This window comes from Parambassis ranga, chromosome 21, assembly GCF_900634625.1.
Source record: "Parambassis ranga chromosome 21, fParRan2.1, whole genome shotgun sequence".
Lineage (NCBI taxonomy): Eukaryota > Metazoa > Chordata > Actinopteri > Ambassidae > Parambassis > Parambassis ranga.
In genome coordinates, this window is record NC_041041.1 from 3216047 (window position 1) to 3232231 (window position 16185).

Sequence of the window (16185 nt, forward strand, 5' to 3'; positions counted from 1 at the left end):
AAGCTGACTTAAGGTTCGTTTAGGCGTGCCGGTGAAGATTCTCAAAGCACAAACCGACTCCGAGGTTGGTTTATTAAATAGCAAAGATTGACAAGATGCCTCAAATCTTTCAATCAGGACTCAAAATGCGTCTTAATAAAATACAACTGGCTTATAAAGTTTGTCACAGTTTAACCGTATCCAAAGCTTGAAACAGAAATGCAGAGGTATGAACAAAGAGAAGGCCAGAAAAAAAAAGTTAAATAGTGTGCTAACGAATATATCTCTCATACTACAATAATAAAAGTGAAAAAAAAAAAAAAAACAGAAGACAAAGCTCTAGCAAAAAATCTTCCTCACCTGAATCTTTTCAACACGCAAATATACAACAATGTACATATTTTTGTAAACAACCTTAATTTCAATATATAATCTTGTTTACAAGTGCACTGTGGAAAAAATAACATTTATATCCTCATGTATCTAATCGTCGTCATCCTTGTTCCAAAATCTAACTTGACAGAAAAGACTGCAGTCCATGAACGTAAAGGGCTTTTCCCCCCACTTTCAACAGCAACCATGCATCAGATCAGAAGTCCAGAAGGACCACAGCTTCTTCTCTCGATGGTCTGTTCACCATGTTGGCTCTTTTGCTTCCACTAACGAGTGCCAGGAGGAAGGGTGAGGTTGGCCATCAGCTCGTGAACAGATGCAAATATGGTGCACTCACCTGGAGGAAGAAGAAGAAGAAGACAGTCAGTATAACATTGAGGACACTTTGTTAAAATGGAAGTCTGTTGTGGAGAGTCTCACCCTGTCTGGCAGGATGCATCTCATTGAACCTCTTAAGGATATTGGAGACCATGAGTGCTGCAGCCCCAGAGGAGCTATGCTGTCTGGGAATGTCAGCCTGTTGGGTGAGGCCTGTGGCCATGTCGTACACAATGGGCACAATGATGCTCACTGGCTCCTGGGAGACTGGGATACGCTGGGTCAGCTGCAGCTGTGGGGCAGAACAGACCCAATGCACTCAGGGTCAAGTTGGTAATTCAATTTCACATCGTTATGAAGGCGGACACTTACAAAGAAAAGCATCTTGGACTTGAGCACCACAGCAATGGTCCCAGGAGGCGCGATGGGGGGAGCACTGGGAGGGATTGTGAGACAGAACTGGACGTTCCACTTCAGCTGTCCAGCCTGGTCAGGGAACTGCAAGAAGAGGCCGGGCAAATTCATTCACGCATACAGACGCAAAATACTCTTCAATAACTAACAGCTGTGACGCTGCTTCACCCACCAGTTCAAGCTTCATGATGCGTACACAGTCCCTAAGGATGTTAGTGGGTGCCCCCAGCAGCTTAGTGAATGCATTAAGAGTGTTGTATTTAAAGGGAGGACCGGCAACCTAAAGAGGAGGACAACAGAAGATGAAGGATGCAGCCGTGCTTTCTATCCTGTTGTCTGAGACGCATATTGCACGCCGCCTTTACTTACACGGGTCTCAAAGAACCTCTCCAGCACCTGAAGCTCCTCCTGAGACCACGGACCTGCGTTTTCTGGAGTGACTTTGAGCTGCAGCGTTTGGTAGTTCTTTGGGTTCAGAGCCACGCGACACTTGAGCACGTCCGTCTTGAACATGATCACACCCGGCTCGTTGGAGTTCACAATAGATAACTGAAGGAGAGGCGACATCGTTGATGTAACATGATCGAGAGATTGATTCTTCTGAATTCGTGTGGCACTTACGTTGGCCTCTTGCTGGATAATCCTCTGCAGGTGTCGCCTCATGATAACTGAACCCAGAAAGCGCTCCAGCGGCGAGCAGAGGTAGCTTCCTGCCAGGCCTGGCACCATGCAGGGAGTGGGGGAGGGGAGCAGAAGCACATGCAAGGCATCGTGGGTGAGGATGGTAGGAATGGAGGCGGCCCAGGGGCGCTGAGGTAGCTTGCGGGGTGGAGGCATACTAGAGGGCATGACTTGTGAACCTAAAGCAAACACAGAGATACAAAAGGGATAAATGTGAAGTTGCAGAGAAAAAAAAATCGATATCATCATCTGTCATCAACACTGCAGTGCTTACTGGTACCTGCACGTGGAGAATGAGGGTCAGGAATAGGCGAGTGCAGCAAAGGGTTTCCAGGGGACATTCCATGGATCCTTGCACCAGGAGAAGGACCTGAGAGTTGGGGTGAACCTGGCCATTGGCCCCTATGGCTCGGAGACACCATGGCATATGGAGAGCTTGGGTCCAAAGGACCTAAGAGTGAAAAAGAAACCGTCATCAGTCACATGACAAGACCTATATCAACAAATAAAGCCAAGTAAAATACACCACTGCGTGCCCACACTTTCCAGGCCTTATGTCTGCAAATGTCTGCAGCCTGGAAAACATTCAAAATCAGCCCGTTCCAGCCCCTTGCCCAGCAGAGCAGAGTCACCAGCGGGTCAGCGTTTATGCCCACCCCGCTGCTTACCGTGGGGACTGGCAAAGCTGGTCTGGCCCATGGCTATGCCCAGAGAAGACGGAGACGGGGTGGGCCCAAAAGGAGAGGGTGCCCTCAGAGCTCCACTAGGGGAGCCAGAGGCATGGATGTTCCCTGTACACATACACACACACACATACACACATATACATCAAAGGGCTCATCAGACTCTAAGGATGACAAGAACTCCTTACACACACACGCATTCTCTCATGTGCATACACGATAAAGCTGGGCGGAAGGGCTGCAGTCTCTGGCTGGTGGGCTGAGATGGAGGAGAATGGAAGGAGCAGAACTAAATGCATGCTTTGTTTCCACGTGGCTGCAAGGCGTGTACATGTTGCATGAGAAGACACAACTGATCCGATGGTTTAACAAACTTAAAGTGGGCACACATGTTGGCGCTTTTTCTGACAGTCAGTCAGCAGCGAGGCTGGTGACAATGTTTGTGATGGGTCATGATGCTGTGTGGCAGCTCGACAATCTGAGATGACAGACGGTTCACTCACACGTACTTAGACAAACACCACAGTGACACACATTCCGTTACCTGGTGACTGGGTGGGCATCATGGATGGTGAGGGAGTTACATTGGCGTGGTAATTTGGCGGTGGCGAGGTGAGAGGAGGATATACTCCTCCTGCGCCACCTCTCATATTCTGTTGTTGTTGCTGCTGAGATTGCAGCTGGTTCATGAGAGTGTCCATGACGTCTACACCCACAGGCGAGGGCGGGTTGTCGTCTTCATTGACAGAGCGCCTGCGGGCATCCTGATTGCTGTCTACAAACATGTTCAGGAAAGTCTAGAAAGAGAAAAAATAGTCCTTGGTTGGCGAAGCCACAGGTAAAGTAAAGCAAACTTCTGTCACTACAGTGTGTCTGAGCGTGTTGTACCTTGAGCCCTGGAGCAGGATAAAAGCCTTCCACAATCTTAGTGTTGTCAAAGAGGCTGTAGGCCCCGTCTCTGATGGCTACCACTCCACGGCTGCGGCAGTAGATGTCAATGCAGTACATGTTTCGGAACGCCAGGCGGATGTGTGTGGGTGACTGGGGTAGGATGGAGAAGCACTGGTAGGCAGTGTTGGTGCGCTGGGTGAGGCCCAGCATGGGCACTGTTGGTAGCTTGTTAATTGCATTTAGAGGAGCCTGCGTGTCAGAAAGCACCTGAAGAACCAAAAAGAGAATGTTACTAATGATCAGGAACACAAAAAAATACGAGAAAGTTTAAGGAAATATGTTTGAAATCTGTTTAGCTGGAAGACCAGCATCATATTTTTAAGTGTGTGTGTTTTAGATAAAATTAAAAAGCACAATGAGCATTTTTGACTATTGAATTTTGACATTCATTCATTCGCTTCCTCCTTCTGGTTTAACAGCAGTGATAGAAGTGTGTGGCACATGTGGTTTGTGGTCTCGTGTACCTGCAGTAGCTGCATCACATTTGGGTTCTTGTTGAACATCTCTTGTAGCTGGTGAAGGATGATATTATGGCAGTTGGAGCAGCCAGAGTTAGGGCCCACTGTGCCCAGGGCGAGGTGAAAACGATGGCTGTTGGAGTTCCACTGGATGGTGACAGAGCTGCCCTTGGTGGTGCCGTAACACAGCACCAGTTTACGGTAGTTGTATAGCCGTACCTCAGAGAACAGGCTCAGGAAAGATGGCATTTCTGGTGGGGAAAAAAAGTCAGATATATTAGATGGTTTCTTTTGTCTTGATGTACACATTTCTGTGTTTTAATTTATTCGTATTCAAGTGAAATCTTGGCTTTCCATACTAACACACACTTACCTGGCAGTGCACGAGAGAAATTGAGAACACACTGGTAGAGCTGACTGATGGCATTCCAGTCATTGAGAAACATTTCAACAACCTTCCGCCCGCCCACTGGCTCCGACAGAGGGTTTTCATAGGTCAGATACACATGTCGCGTAGAAGCTAACACAGGGTAGAGATGGATTGGATTAGAAACAGAAACTCTTAAAAACCAATGTTTTTTTTACTCCTAATTTGGAGCCACTTAGCAAAAAATATGAGACAAGGTCAATAAAAACCACTCTGTAAATGAGTGTATACCTTGCTCCTTGCTATGTGTGCTATTGAGAGGACAGTTGGCCAGGACCAGTTCAGCAACCCAAGTTCGGTTGTTCCTGCCCTGCAGACGGAAGGTGCAGTCCAGTAGGGATCGAGCTAAAGCTCTCCTGGTCTCCTCTCCGACACCTTTACAGGGAGGAATCCTGCAAAATAATAACAAACCCTGTAGAATCACTGCCAACAAAAGATGTGCGCTCTTAAATGCATATCTGAGATCCTTTGAGTTCCTTACTTCAGCAGACGTATTGCATGGCTGCTGCCGTCTCCCTCCACTTGGACACCCTGGTTAGGAATCTCCATGTTGGACAGCTACTCGGTGACACAAAGACATGCAGCATTAGAAAGACTGTGAATGATTTAAACACTTCATAAAAAATATGAAAACTCTCTGAGCACTGTGACTTACCTCCACTCTGAGGCCAATAAAAGGCATGTTGGTATCACACATTGCTACTAGGTGAGCCAGCTCTTTGTTAAAGGCACACATTTCCCCAGACCGCTTAGGCTTCTTTGGCTCTGGGTCCCCCTGATCTCCAGAAATCTGCAGAGCAACAGAGACAAAGGGACATATATATGGCTTTATGCATTCCTATGTACTCAGACCAGACAGTATTTACTTAAAGACGGGTATGCTATGAACAGAATGTATTGATCTCTATAATGAAAGGTGTCAGTATAATCACCTTTCTCTTAGTCCCAGGACGGGACCCTCTCCCTGTTGTAGTGTCCTTAACAAGATGTTCTAGGTTAGGCTTGAAATGCTGCAGAAGTTGTGCACACATGGGTCCATCATCTCCTTCCAGCTGTGTTACTGACAAGAATGAGTACTTATACTGCAACGCTGTGGGACTGCTAGGCACTTCAAGCATATCCACCACCTACAAAAAAGGAAAGAGGGGAAAGAAATATGAGAAAAAAGTAAGAGGGATGAAAGTCAAGCAGTTTTTTTTTCTGCAACATGCTGGCTGAGGAACTCACAATGTAGTACTGCGGCAGACGTGTGAGCTTGATGAAGAGTTTGTGTTTGGACAAGTTTCCAACGGGGTGCGAAGCAGAGTTGGAAAGGTGAAGGACGTCCGTGCACACAGTAGGAAGGTGTTTCACAGACTGTCGACAGCGCTGCTCCCCCAACCAGAACCTGACCAAAGACAGAAATAAAATCTCTGTTAATGAGAACTGAGTTGCAAAAGAGTCCAGGGTTCATATCTCATACTTACTGCCCTGACACGGTTCACTAGTGCAGGACTCACACAGCACAGCCAATTCATCTCTAAACCCATCATCCCACCTGCTATGCCAACTGTTGCCACTGCCTGCAATTACTCAATTTTGACAAGCTAGCAGCAGGCGTTAGACTCTGTCTCCTACTGTTGGCTCTTTACTCGCTCCCATTTCTGCTCCTGCTCTCAACTGTGCAACAAAAACTTCACACCTTTAGCTGCATGCTCACATTTATTTCCAGAGGACTTACTTTAATTGTTGAAGCCAAGATATGATGCGCTTCATATCGTCATTGATCGTCTTTTCAATGTCATCCAGCATGGACTGATCTACAGACAACACACAGTAAATTAAAGTCAAATGATTGCTTTCAAAGATAGATACGAGTGTATTTCTGTGCATGCTTACCTAATCCATACAGCATGGGTTGGAACAGGCCAGAGTGCAGGTCAACAAAAATGTGTAGGCACTCTGAACGGCCACATGGCTCCAGTATTGGAATAACAAGTGTGGGTAAAGCAGTCTCAATGAATGCTGGAATACACAGATATACACAGGTAAAAATGACGCCATCAGCATCTTGGTCTCAATGGGTGTTGCTAAACAAATATATAAGAATGTAAACATACAGTTGTCACTCGGATTGCTGGTTTTTAGAATGGCCTTCAGTTCCTGTAGCTTCTGGTGGGACCGTGCATGTACGCTGTCAATCAACAGTTTCTCCACCGACAGGTGGTCAATCTGAACAAGTGAGAGAAGCAACGTTACCAAACTCAGCTCGGGTTTACATTGGCCTGTACATATAATTGATATTTACCTTCATAGCTCTTTCCATTAGTTTGGAGTCACAGGCAGGGAGAGGAGGCTCATGAGATATTTGTAATGGCTTAGATACATCCGTTTCATCGATCTTGATGGTGACTTTGTGTACAGAAGCTGTTCCAGTTTTACGACCCACAACTTGTTGGCTATAGAAACGAAGAGAAAAGTGATGAAAACTGTTCGTTCTGGCTGCTAATTTTGACTTCTGTTTCAAGAACATTGTGTTCTTGTCCATATATGTGAGGTCGGTTAAGTAACTCTTACTTCCAGACAGTGAGCGTGAGGTATTTTGCGGGCATGTATCTCTCTTCCTGCACCAGGTCCCCCCAGCGCTCCCTGATCAGCATCAGAGTCTGAGAGTGAAGCACCTCAAGCTGCAGCGAGAGACAGAAGGAGTCTGCAGACAATGCAGTTAAAGAAAACAGTGTGGGAAAATACCAAGTCCAGGTGGATGGAGGTGAAGTACTTTATACACATCTAGCCATTAACATTCAAAACTCACTCACACACATATCCTCAAGACACACTTCTTTAGTAAAAGGGGTGTTTGTGCCTCACACAGACCGCTCTTTGACAGAGTGTTGCGGGAAAGGCAGAGCAGAGATGTACTGATTAGCATTGTGATTAGCACAGTTGTGCTCAGCTCGCATGCTTGATTAAGGACTTTGATGATAGTATGAATGCTAACAAGCACTTGTTTCTTTCCCTGCAGGAAAGCCGTATATATTTTACTACAGAATCATGACTGGACCACTGATTGACAGGTCCATTACCATTATCAGTGTCCGACGGAAGGACTGCTAACCTAATTTGAGGTAAGATGACACACTTTTATGTTTTTTTTTTTGCAGGTAATTTAACTTGCTGCTGTCAAAGATACACAAACAAATAAAAAAGCAATTTTTACTACTACTACTATTGCTACCATTACTAGTATCAACAGGTGTTTAACACTCATCTCCGTAAAACATTAAAAGCATCTCCCATGACCTGTGCCTGGTTATAGTAGGAACAGTGCTGCTCTTTCCTTGTCGTTGACAAAAGACTTTTGTGTTGAGAATTAATGAAGGGGGGCTAAGAAGGATGCAATTCTGCAGCTGTGTTTCTCATTGGCATGCTGCCCTCCTCTGCTTGGCCAGTCAATACCCTATATGCTCCAACACACACACACACTCTCACCCCACTGCAGTACTTCAGAGCAGCCTGGGACAAAAGCCAAGTGGTTGCAGGCAGGTCATACACAAAACGCCGGTGTATATGTGGAGACGAACTTAAGACAAAGAAAGGATACGCAAGCAGTTGTACATGTCCTGTAAGGGCTTTTCATCCGCACATAGACGTGACTGGACCAACTCATGGATGAAGTTCACCTGCAAACTGTGGACCAAAGCTCGGCCGTCTGTCCAAATATAGCAGGAGAGGGGAATAGATAAAAAAAAAAAAATGGGGAAGGCATAACATTAGCAATGAAGCATACAGTCAGTCAGCTTGTAATGGTATTCAGTGTGGAGTAAAGCTGGAGGAGTGCCTGCTCTACCTCCAGTTTCTTTGTCCTCCACCAGAATCTCCAACTTCAGCAGCCTCCAGGGAATATCAGGGTCATCTCCCATCACGGTCAGTGTAGCCTCAAACTCTCCTTCCACACGAAACTTCACACGCCCATTAGCTGTACAAATACATACACAGGCAAAAGGTAAATATCCTGGCAATACTCAAACCAAAAGAATAGCTGTCATTTAAAAATGCATCACTGAGGGTTGTCAGTGCTTACCAACTGTGAGATTTGCTAGCTGGGGAGGCAAGTCTGTGGTGACAAGGCGATGTCGTAGAATCTGGTTTAGCTGGTTCAGCGTGGTCTGCTTCTCCACCTTAGTGATGGGGTCTGGTGGAATAATCTTGTCCTACACACACAGACAATTAGCAGAAATGATCATCTTATCATATAAGTTCATAATTCGCAGACACTAAAGGACATTTAACACTCACTCGTATGCAGGTGGGCAAGCGAGGATATGACCCTGTGGTGAGCACATCGATGGCAAACGGGATGGCAAAGTTGGGCAAGCGTGCGTGTACCAGAGCATCTCTGGCCAGCGATGCCAGCCTGTCCGCTGTGTCCACAAACAAGATGGTCTGCTGATCCAAGAAGCTGGAGATCATCTGTTACCATGGATACATGGGACAGACAGAGGCAAGGATGAGTTCATTTTGGGCTCTGGCGGATACTATATTAGTAACATATTAGTAATAACGCAAGACATACCGCACACTTCTCAACTTTCCCTGCATTGCTTGCCCACTTCACCAGGGCTAGGAGGCGCACGAACAGCTGCCTGGTGCGACTGGCGAACTGTACGATCTCAATTTTCCTGAAAAGGGAAACAGGAGTTAAAGACGCATTTAAATATAAGAATATAAGAGAGAATAACGAGGAATGAATGAAATGTTTATGAACACTTACCTCTCCATATCTGTTTTTCTAGGGAGCCTAAAAAACAGCATGAAATCCACAATTATCAAACTATCAATACATATTTCCTTCCAAACTTTGTGCACTGACAATTTGGCACTAGCTTTGAAACAGCTGCCACATATAATCACTATTGATATATTCCAGACATGATTGTGTTATTTACTTTTAAGCCTGCTCATGTAGCAGTAGTTACACGTGTTATTACTATACTATATCTAAATTATTACAGCTCTTCGCCCTTAAATTAACAACATACAAATTTGTCTGTAGCCGTGAGAGTTTATATTTTGGTGTTTGGAAGAAGAGCATCCTTTGAGTTTAGGTACGTTAGCCGGCTAGCCCGCCAGTTACCAGTTAGCTTCGAGGCCTACAATGCTAAATATTACTTACAGTTCCGCCAGTAGCGTGATTTCATGGTAGGTCCGCTGTAAAAGAAACTCAATCAGCAGGCTGAGTCGGACCCCCTGTGTGGCCGGTGTCCCCGGTGGTGGTAGCTGTGGACCCGAAACAACCGGGCCACTGAGTGGGACGAGCTGCCCATCTGACCCGATCTGCACCGGAGCCATTTTACAATGACGATACACACAGAGCAGCTAGCTGCGCCGATGCACGCCCAGGCGCTACAACGTAAACTAATAAAGCTGTAGTCTGAGTGAAAAGAATTCCCCTGCAGTCTCACAACATTTCTTTAATCAGAGCAGTCTCTTGCCACGCACTTGTTTTTCTTGTTCCGTAGAAAAACTCAGCAAATACACAGAATTTTGGAGCTCATAACGGGGAAGACTCAACGCCGCTCAGCCGCCATCTTTGCTGTCGGGACAGATTAGCATAGTGCGGTGGGAAAGAAAACCCAGACAAGACTTTTCAGGAGTGAGAGTCATCGATGTCTTCCCGGTCCCTGTGTTTTTTCAGCGCCTAGCGAGGCTGCGGGGCCAAACGATTTGTTTCATGCCAGGTTTACAAACCATAACAACTGTGTAATGCACAGTAATGTTTACAGCCTAGCTTAGCTTAGCTTAACGCCTGTAGCAGACTGTCATGTAGTCATTTTCATCCAATCTGTTGCCTGGTAACAGGTGACGAAGTCGAGTAAACAAAAAAGCAGAATCCAAAAACAAAAGCAATAACAAGGCTATATATTTTTAATAAATACTTATATATAGACTTATATTTGTATCCAGTGCAGCTGTTTCTAAGAAACTCGAGGATTTAAGGAGGTAAACTTAAAATAAGTTTTATTATTATTAGTATTGGTATTAGTATAATTTTTTTAAAATAATAATATTAAAATTATAAATGCTACAGTGGTTAAATTGTGTGTGTAAAACATATTTAAACAAAAGTCAGCCTGAAGAGATCCTGAAGTCCTCAGAATGCCCGTTCCATTTGCTGCCTTAAGCAAGGGGGCATAGTGGTTCAGGCATGGGAGACATACAGTTGTCTATCTGCAGGGGTAACACCATTACCATCAGTCCAGACGCCTAAAAATGATGCGTAATCATACACAGGAGAGAGGAATGGCCATCATAGTCAAGTCTGCCTTTAAAAGCACTTAGAGTGTTGAAATAAAATCATTTTACTCCTGGGTTAAACAGGCGTTATTTGAATAAGGAGGAAGGACGTTCAGTAATGCAGGATGGGAAGGAGTGGAGGGCTCGGTTACTTCGATGCTACTGGCATTGCTTTTTGCTGTCTCATCATCTGGAGATGTGGGCAGATCAGTTGTCTTCCTGTGTTGCCTTTCCTCTCATCCTTCCTCTGTAGCATCTCAGTATCAGAGAGCCATAAAAACACCCCTAACAAAAAGTGCATTGCTATTTTATCAGATTTCTATATTTATTATTTAAGCCACTGAATTATTGGATTCTTTGCAGTAGGACGTCGAGTGATTTGTTCTGTTTGGTGTGCACTGAATGGCAGGCAGTCCTGCCCACAAACACACGTGTTGTATGTTCATACATGTGCTGCTATGTGTGCTTATACTGTATATATTGCATTTATTGTCTCTCTTTGATATATGCTGCTGGATACTACAACCTAATTTCACTGTGGGGATTAAAGTTAATCTTAACTCTTAAACAAATGACACATGGCCATTGCTATTAAAGACTAAAATACCCATCATCATGTAAGCAATATAGAAAATATGTCCTGCTTTAATACTGTGTTTTATGGAGCAATGTTTAGCTGGGACACCACCCACGCTGGTGTTGCTGGTATGATATTCATATGGCTGTTCACTTATGACATAAGGGATATTTGGGACTATACCTGGGAATCAGGTATAAACAGCACATATAGGGGGAGTTTGGTACACCTTAACCATAGATAATGTATTATTATTTGCAATTTATTGCTTTTTATTTAGAGGAAACTGGAGCTTTGAGATGAAGTTTGTCTATTTTCTCTATTTTTTAATTTCTAAAAAATACTGTCATGCCATATTTTATTGCATTGTATGATGGTAATATGACCATTTTAATGTATAAAAGAATAATATTTATGTATTTTAATGATCACCCGGTGCGATAGGGGGCGGTGTAGTCGAGTGCTTGGGGTCGCTCCGCTTGTTTTTTTTCCTGGTTTTAACCAAACTGCGGATCAGGGTTTTTACTGCTGGACCCGGAGTCACTCTTCAGAATTGAGAAGGGTTTTATGCCCTTTCCATTCAGCGGGTGTTGCGTTAGCTGAGCTGCTCTGGTTTGTGGTGCAAACCTGCTCACATACATCACTGACTATTGGACTTGAACGCTGTCGTCTGGCCTAATTTTCTGAGCAGCATTTGTGTCCGACTGCGCTTCCGCCATGTTGAACTGATTCAAGTTGTGAGTGACTGCTGGGACCGAAGTGACAAGCCCCAGAAATCGGACTAGGTAGAGTTAGGGGGCTGTTACCGCGCCGGTGACGCAGGAAAAACACCCAGAAGCAGAGGAAAAAACGTAGGAATTAGATTTTTCTAGTAACAGGTTTGTGTCCTGCGAAACTGTCACTGATATAGGCCACGTTTATGTAATATACGACGACACCATCGTTCAAGGCTTGGACGTAGACCGTGAATAGAGGGGGAAGTCATATCAAATTCCTGGTGAGTTGTTAGCTAACTAGCTCGGTATGTTGGCTGGTGATTGTTAGCTGGCTACTGCTAATATTAGCGTCAGCTGGTGGCTGTGTGCAAGGTAACGTTGCTGTATTTTTGGGGGGGTTACTTGTGTTATCGATTAGCTATCTGGTAGCTGCTGATGACTGATTCTTTGACAATGTCAACGCGATTAAACTGCAATTCATGACCATAACAGTGCGCATAGTCGGATTAGCTTACCCCGCTAGTTTCACTGAAGTCAAGCTAACGCTAGCTACCTGCAAATGGTCCTCGTCGCTGTCTACAGACTGAGAAGGAACATTTCCTTTAAACGTCTCATGTTTACAAGTTAGGCAAATGTACTTATCATCCACTAACATTTTTGTATTGTTTTGTTATGAAGACTATATAAAGACATCATCGCCAGTCATATTTTTGTCTCAACCGGACCTCCGAAATCAGAATTTCAATTTGTTTTAGCTAAGTTATAACTTAGCTCTAGGCGATACGGGTCAGAACACTCAGTTCAATTTCAGGAAATAGACGTCTCCCCTGTCACTAACATTTTACGTTATCCAAGCAGCAAGCTAGGTTAACTTATTTTGAACGCTGCCATGGCTGGAAACTGAAAACTGACGTTGAGCTTTATCAGACTGGTCCTTTTTTTTGATATCTAATTTGTTGTCGAGTCATATTCACAAGCCCCGCTTGTCAAAACAAGAAGCGTTAGTGTACATTTGGGTATTTATCCACACACACACACACACACACACACACACACACAAGCTAAATGCTAGCTACACCATCGACTGTTTAGATTGTTCCCTGTTAGCACGACCGATGCTCATTGCAAACGGCGTTCCAGCAGAAACATGGCTGGTCGGGAGCTAGGCCCTGTAAAGACGACGTTAGATTGATTATGTCTAACACTTGTTTATCGTTTTATCTGTGTACTCATGCTCGTCAGTTGTGCAGCAATGTTTTTTTTTTTGCAGGGCAAAAGTATAACGTCAGGCCCCAGACGAAATAATGAGGCCTGCGTGTCTCAGCGCAATGGGCTTTGGATGATAAGGCCTTCACCGCTCTGCTGTCTGGGCGGATCGCCTTTTGCAGGCTAACCTAACGTTAGTTGCGGCAGCCAGCCAGCCAGCTAGCTAGCTAGCTAGCAGCAGGCGATAACTAACTAAACCACCAGCTGTTAATGGTAGTTCGCTGCGCTTGTTTTGTAGCGATAGTTACATAATGTCACAGTTATATGTGCCTGGGATATTACATTTTAAAGACGGCTCATCATAGAACCTGTAACATCACATGACCGATTTATACAAGTTAGATGTTTAAATCATACTAACATCTCAAAGCCGGTTCTGTCCAAAAGGCCCCAGCTGCACCTAGCATAATGTTTGTCCCCCTAAAAGTGGCTGTTGATGTCTGTGCGTCATGTATGTCACCCACCCTGTACCCCTTTAGTTGATAGCTACTGAGTGGCTTCACCGATAGCAGCCCTAGATAAATGTGACAGTTCGTTCCCAGCAAGCCAGAGACTCTCTTTAAAATTTGCCCGTGTGTGTGTGTGGGGGGGGACTGTACTGTCTGGTCTGTAATGGCAGCTGCAACCCTAAAAAAAAAAAAAAATGCTGAAGCAAAGCACACTGCCACCACCACTTAAACAAAGACTACAGTATATTAGAAGACAAACTCAAAATGTAGTTAAATCAGCCTACGTGTACTCACAGTATGTCAGGGAGATGCTTGTGAGATACTGTCATTGTTTAGTTGTAATAACCTGCCGGTATTCCAGAGGGCAGAACAGCAGCAGTAATAATGTCTCTGTTTTAAAGGCCTACATGAATATGAATATTTATATATATATATAGTTTGTTGATCTTGTAAACTTTTGATGTTTGTGTGCAGCTGGGAATTTTAGGGAGTAAAATAAATTGAAATCATTGTGTTCTTCTCCTGCCCCCTGGAGCTTAGTGACAATTTGTGTTGTTATTGTCAACTTCACTGAAGCTTTCAGCTGGAGATGATGATGTGTTGATGTTTATGCATTTTGTCATTTCCTCTTTTACTAATGATGCTGCCCACCTCAGTGTGTTTACAGGCACAGTAGTACACCAGCCATGTATCTATTTTTTGTTTTGATTCTACTCAGGGCATAGTATTTACACAGAACACATGGTTTTTCATATTATCCGTAACCAGGACTCACTGTGGAAGAAGGTTCTGGCTTGATTCCTAGTCAGTAAAGCTGACATTACACTTTTCCAGCTAAAAACTATGCAGCTAAACCAGCATATAAATTTAATGAGTGGAGAAATGGCAGAGAAATAATTTATTTTTAACTTTGCAGTGACATATTTCATGTGTTGTATTGTGTCTTGCTGATTGTAGGCAGTGTTTAATGGGAATGTCTGGTCTCATTTAACATGGGTTTTATCTGCATTCATATTGAGAGTAGTTGTTTTATTTCACACACTGTAGATGGTGTGACTGTGGCTCAGATGGGGCAGGTGGAGTGTGTTGCTCTGATAAGACATATGAAAAAGAAAGTGAACCAAAAGTTTGGCGGTAAACAATCTTCACAGTTTATAGACCAGCTTTCGGACTTAACTTTGACCTTGTGTACAGTTGCACACAGTTTTCCTGTGCCATAAAGCGGTTGAATTATCTGCCCAACTGTTTGGACCGTTTGATTATGTACATCTCGGGGGCTGCTTGCACACATCAGACTGTGGCATATATATCAATATCACCGGGGTTTCCAGACTTAAGCAATTACTTTGGGTTCTCTAATATCAGGCTTTTGGATGATTACTTTTGGGTTCTCTCAGAATTGGACATGTTCCAGTGGTTAGCCAGCGTGTTTGAATTCAGGCACCTCTCATGCACTTCTGCAGCTGTTGTGACTAATGGCCTGTATACACATGTATGTGATTTTTAGACCATTGTGTGACACTATGCGACGTGGATCTAGTAAACTTTTGTACGACGTCAAGTTTGATGCATGCAGATTGTACGATGGAACGTTAGGTTATTACGCACGTCAATATGTAAGAACTCTGACACATTAGATACTATTGTTGTGAGGTTGCATGGGCCGACAGTGGATGTTGCAGATTTTTCTACAGGTTGACAAATGTCCTTGGTGTCTAATAGAAAAATGTTTGTAGTCATTTAACTGTTGAGGCTGCGGTTGTAATATCAAATGTTTTGTCAATGCAGGAGACAAGTTGAGAACTGTAATTGAAAATAAATTGCAGTAGCAGACTTTGTAAGGTGCAATAAGGAAGTGGTGAATTGGAAACAAATCTTTGATTTGTATATTCTTAACCTAATGACATTTAAATTGGTGATCCGTGTGAGCTCTTTAATGCCTGGCTCATAACTTCTTTTAGTAGCCTTTGGTTAACAAACACAGTCTATTTCTTTTGCTGTCATTTTTCTAACAACCTGCTAACCCATTTGTTTTGTGTTTATAGTGCATGACTTAACCAGCAAGCTGATAATTCTGACCTTTGCCCTTCATCCCTGTTCTAGGTTATGCAATGGTCTCAGCAGCACATCCAGATCTCCAGGTGCTTGTGTCCCTCTCTCGCGTGTTCGGGCTCTCTTCCCTCTGCTCCACAGCTGAGGTGGCAGTGATTTCCCTCCTGGCCAGCGCTCCCTAAGAGGCCAAGATTGCCAAGATCTGCCCTGTGGCGAGCATGACGGCCACTACGCGTGGCTCTCCGGTGGGGGGCAATGACAGTCAGGGCCAGGGCCAGGCACCTGACGCTCAGAGCCAACCCCCACTGCCACAGAACCAGGTCAGCGTTCTCATTCTAGCTAACACTCAAAGTACAGTGAGACAAAGGTGACGTGTAATTAATGGAAGAAGGGAGAATGAATGTTTTGTGTGTTTCTTGTTAGTAAAAACATTGCAGCTTTACAATATTTCTTATACCTAACCACACACAGATGCCTGAGGGGGGCAACACGGGAGGGGAGGAGGGAGCGGAAAAGAGGGAGAAAGAGAGTGAAGGCGAGGCATC

At 44.3% G+C, this 16185-nt stretch overlaps 2 protein-coding genes across 10 annotated transcripts in view; one reads left to right on the forward strand and one right to left on the reverse strand.

Annotated features, from left to right (window-relative positions):
- Positions 1-53: 53 nt before the first annotated feature.
- On the reverse strand, positions 54-10043 carry med14 (mediator complex subunit 14). Of its 2 annotated transcripts, XM_028394054.1 has the most exons (29): positions 9460-10043; positions 9058-9084; positions 8860-8965; positions 8583-8756; positions 8368-8497; positions 8134-8262; positions 7888-7995; positions 6861-6993; positions 6592-6742; positions 6404-6515; positions 6183-6308; positions 6025-6103; positions 5532-5691; positions 5237-5431; positions 4960-5094; positions 4786-4862; positions 4536-4696; positions 4251-4397; positions 3884-4128; positions 3357-3626; positions 3013-3265; positions 2454-2576; positions 2066-2236; positions 1726-1964; positions 1474-1653; positions 1277-1384; positions 1063-1188; positions 793-982; positions 54-709 (listed from the first exon to the last, which is right to left on the reverse strand). In XM_028394054.1, the coding sequence occupies exons 1-29, from the start codon at positions 9633-9635 to the stop codon at positions 639-641; spliced, it is 4302 nt and encodes a 1433-aa protein (XP_028249855.1). In that variant the 5' UTR covers positions 9636-10043; the 3' UTR covers positions 54-638. The 2 variants fall into 2 exon arrangements, with proteins under 2 accessions (XP_028249855.1, XP_028249857.1); XM_028394056.1 differs by lacking the exon at positions 2454-2576 and having other exon boundaries at positions 9460-10041.
- Positions 10044-11723: 1680 nt separating this feature from the next.
- usp9 (ubiquitin specific peptidase 9) overlaps positions 11724-16185 on the forward strand; it is a 31268-nt gene continuing 26806 nt past the window's right edge. For 6 of the 8 annotated variants that reach the window (XM_028393834.1, XM_028393838.1, XM_028393836.1 and 3 more), the window contains exons 1-2: positions 11725-12154; positions 15692-15960. In XM_028393834.1, the coding sequence (XP_028249635.1) occupies positions 15859-15960 (102 nt within the window). In that variant the 5' untranslated portion in view covers positions 11725-12154; positions 15692-15858. Of the gene's footprint in view, positions 12155-12177; positions 12246-15691; positions 15961-16185 lie in introns of those variants that run through there. The other 2 variants (XM_028393837.1, XM_028393835.1) reach the window with 2 other exon arrangements.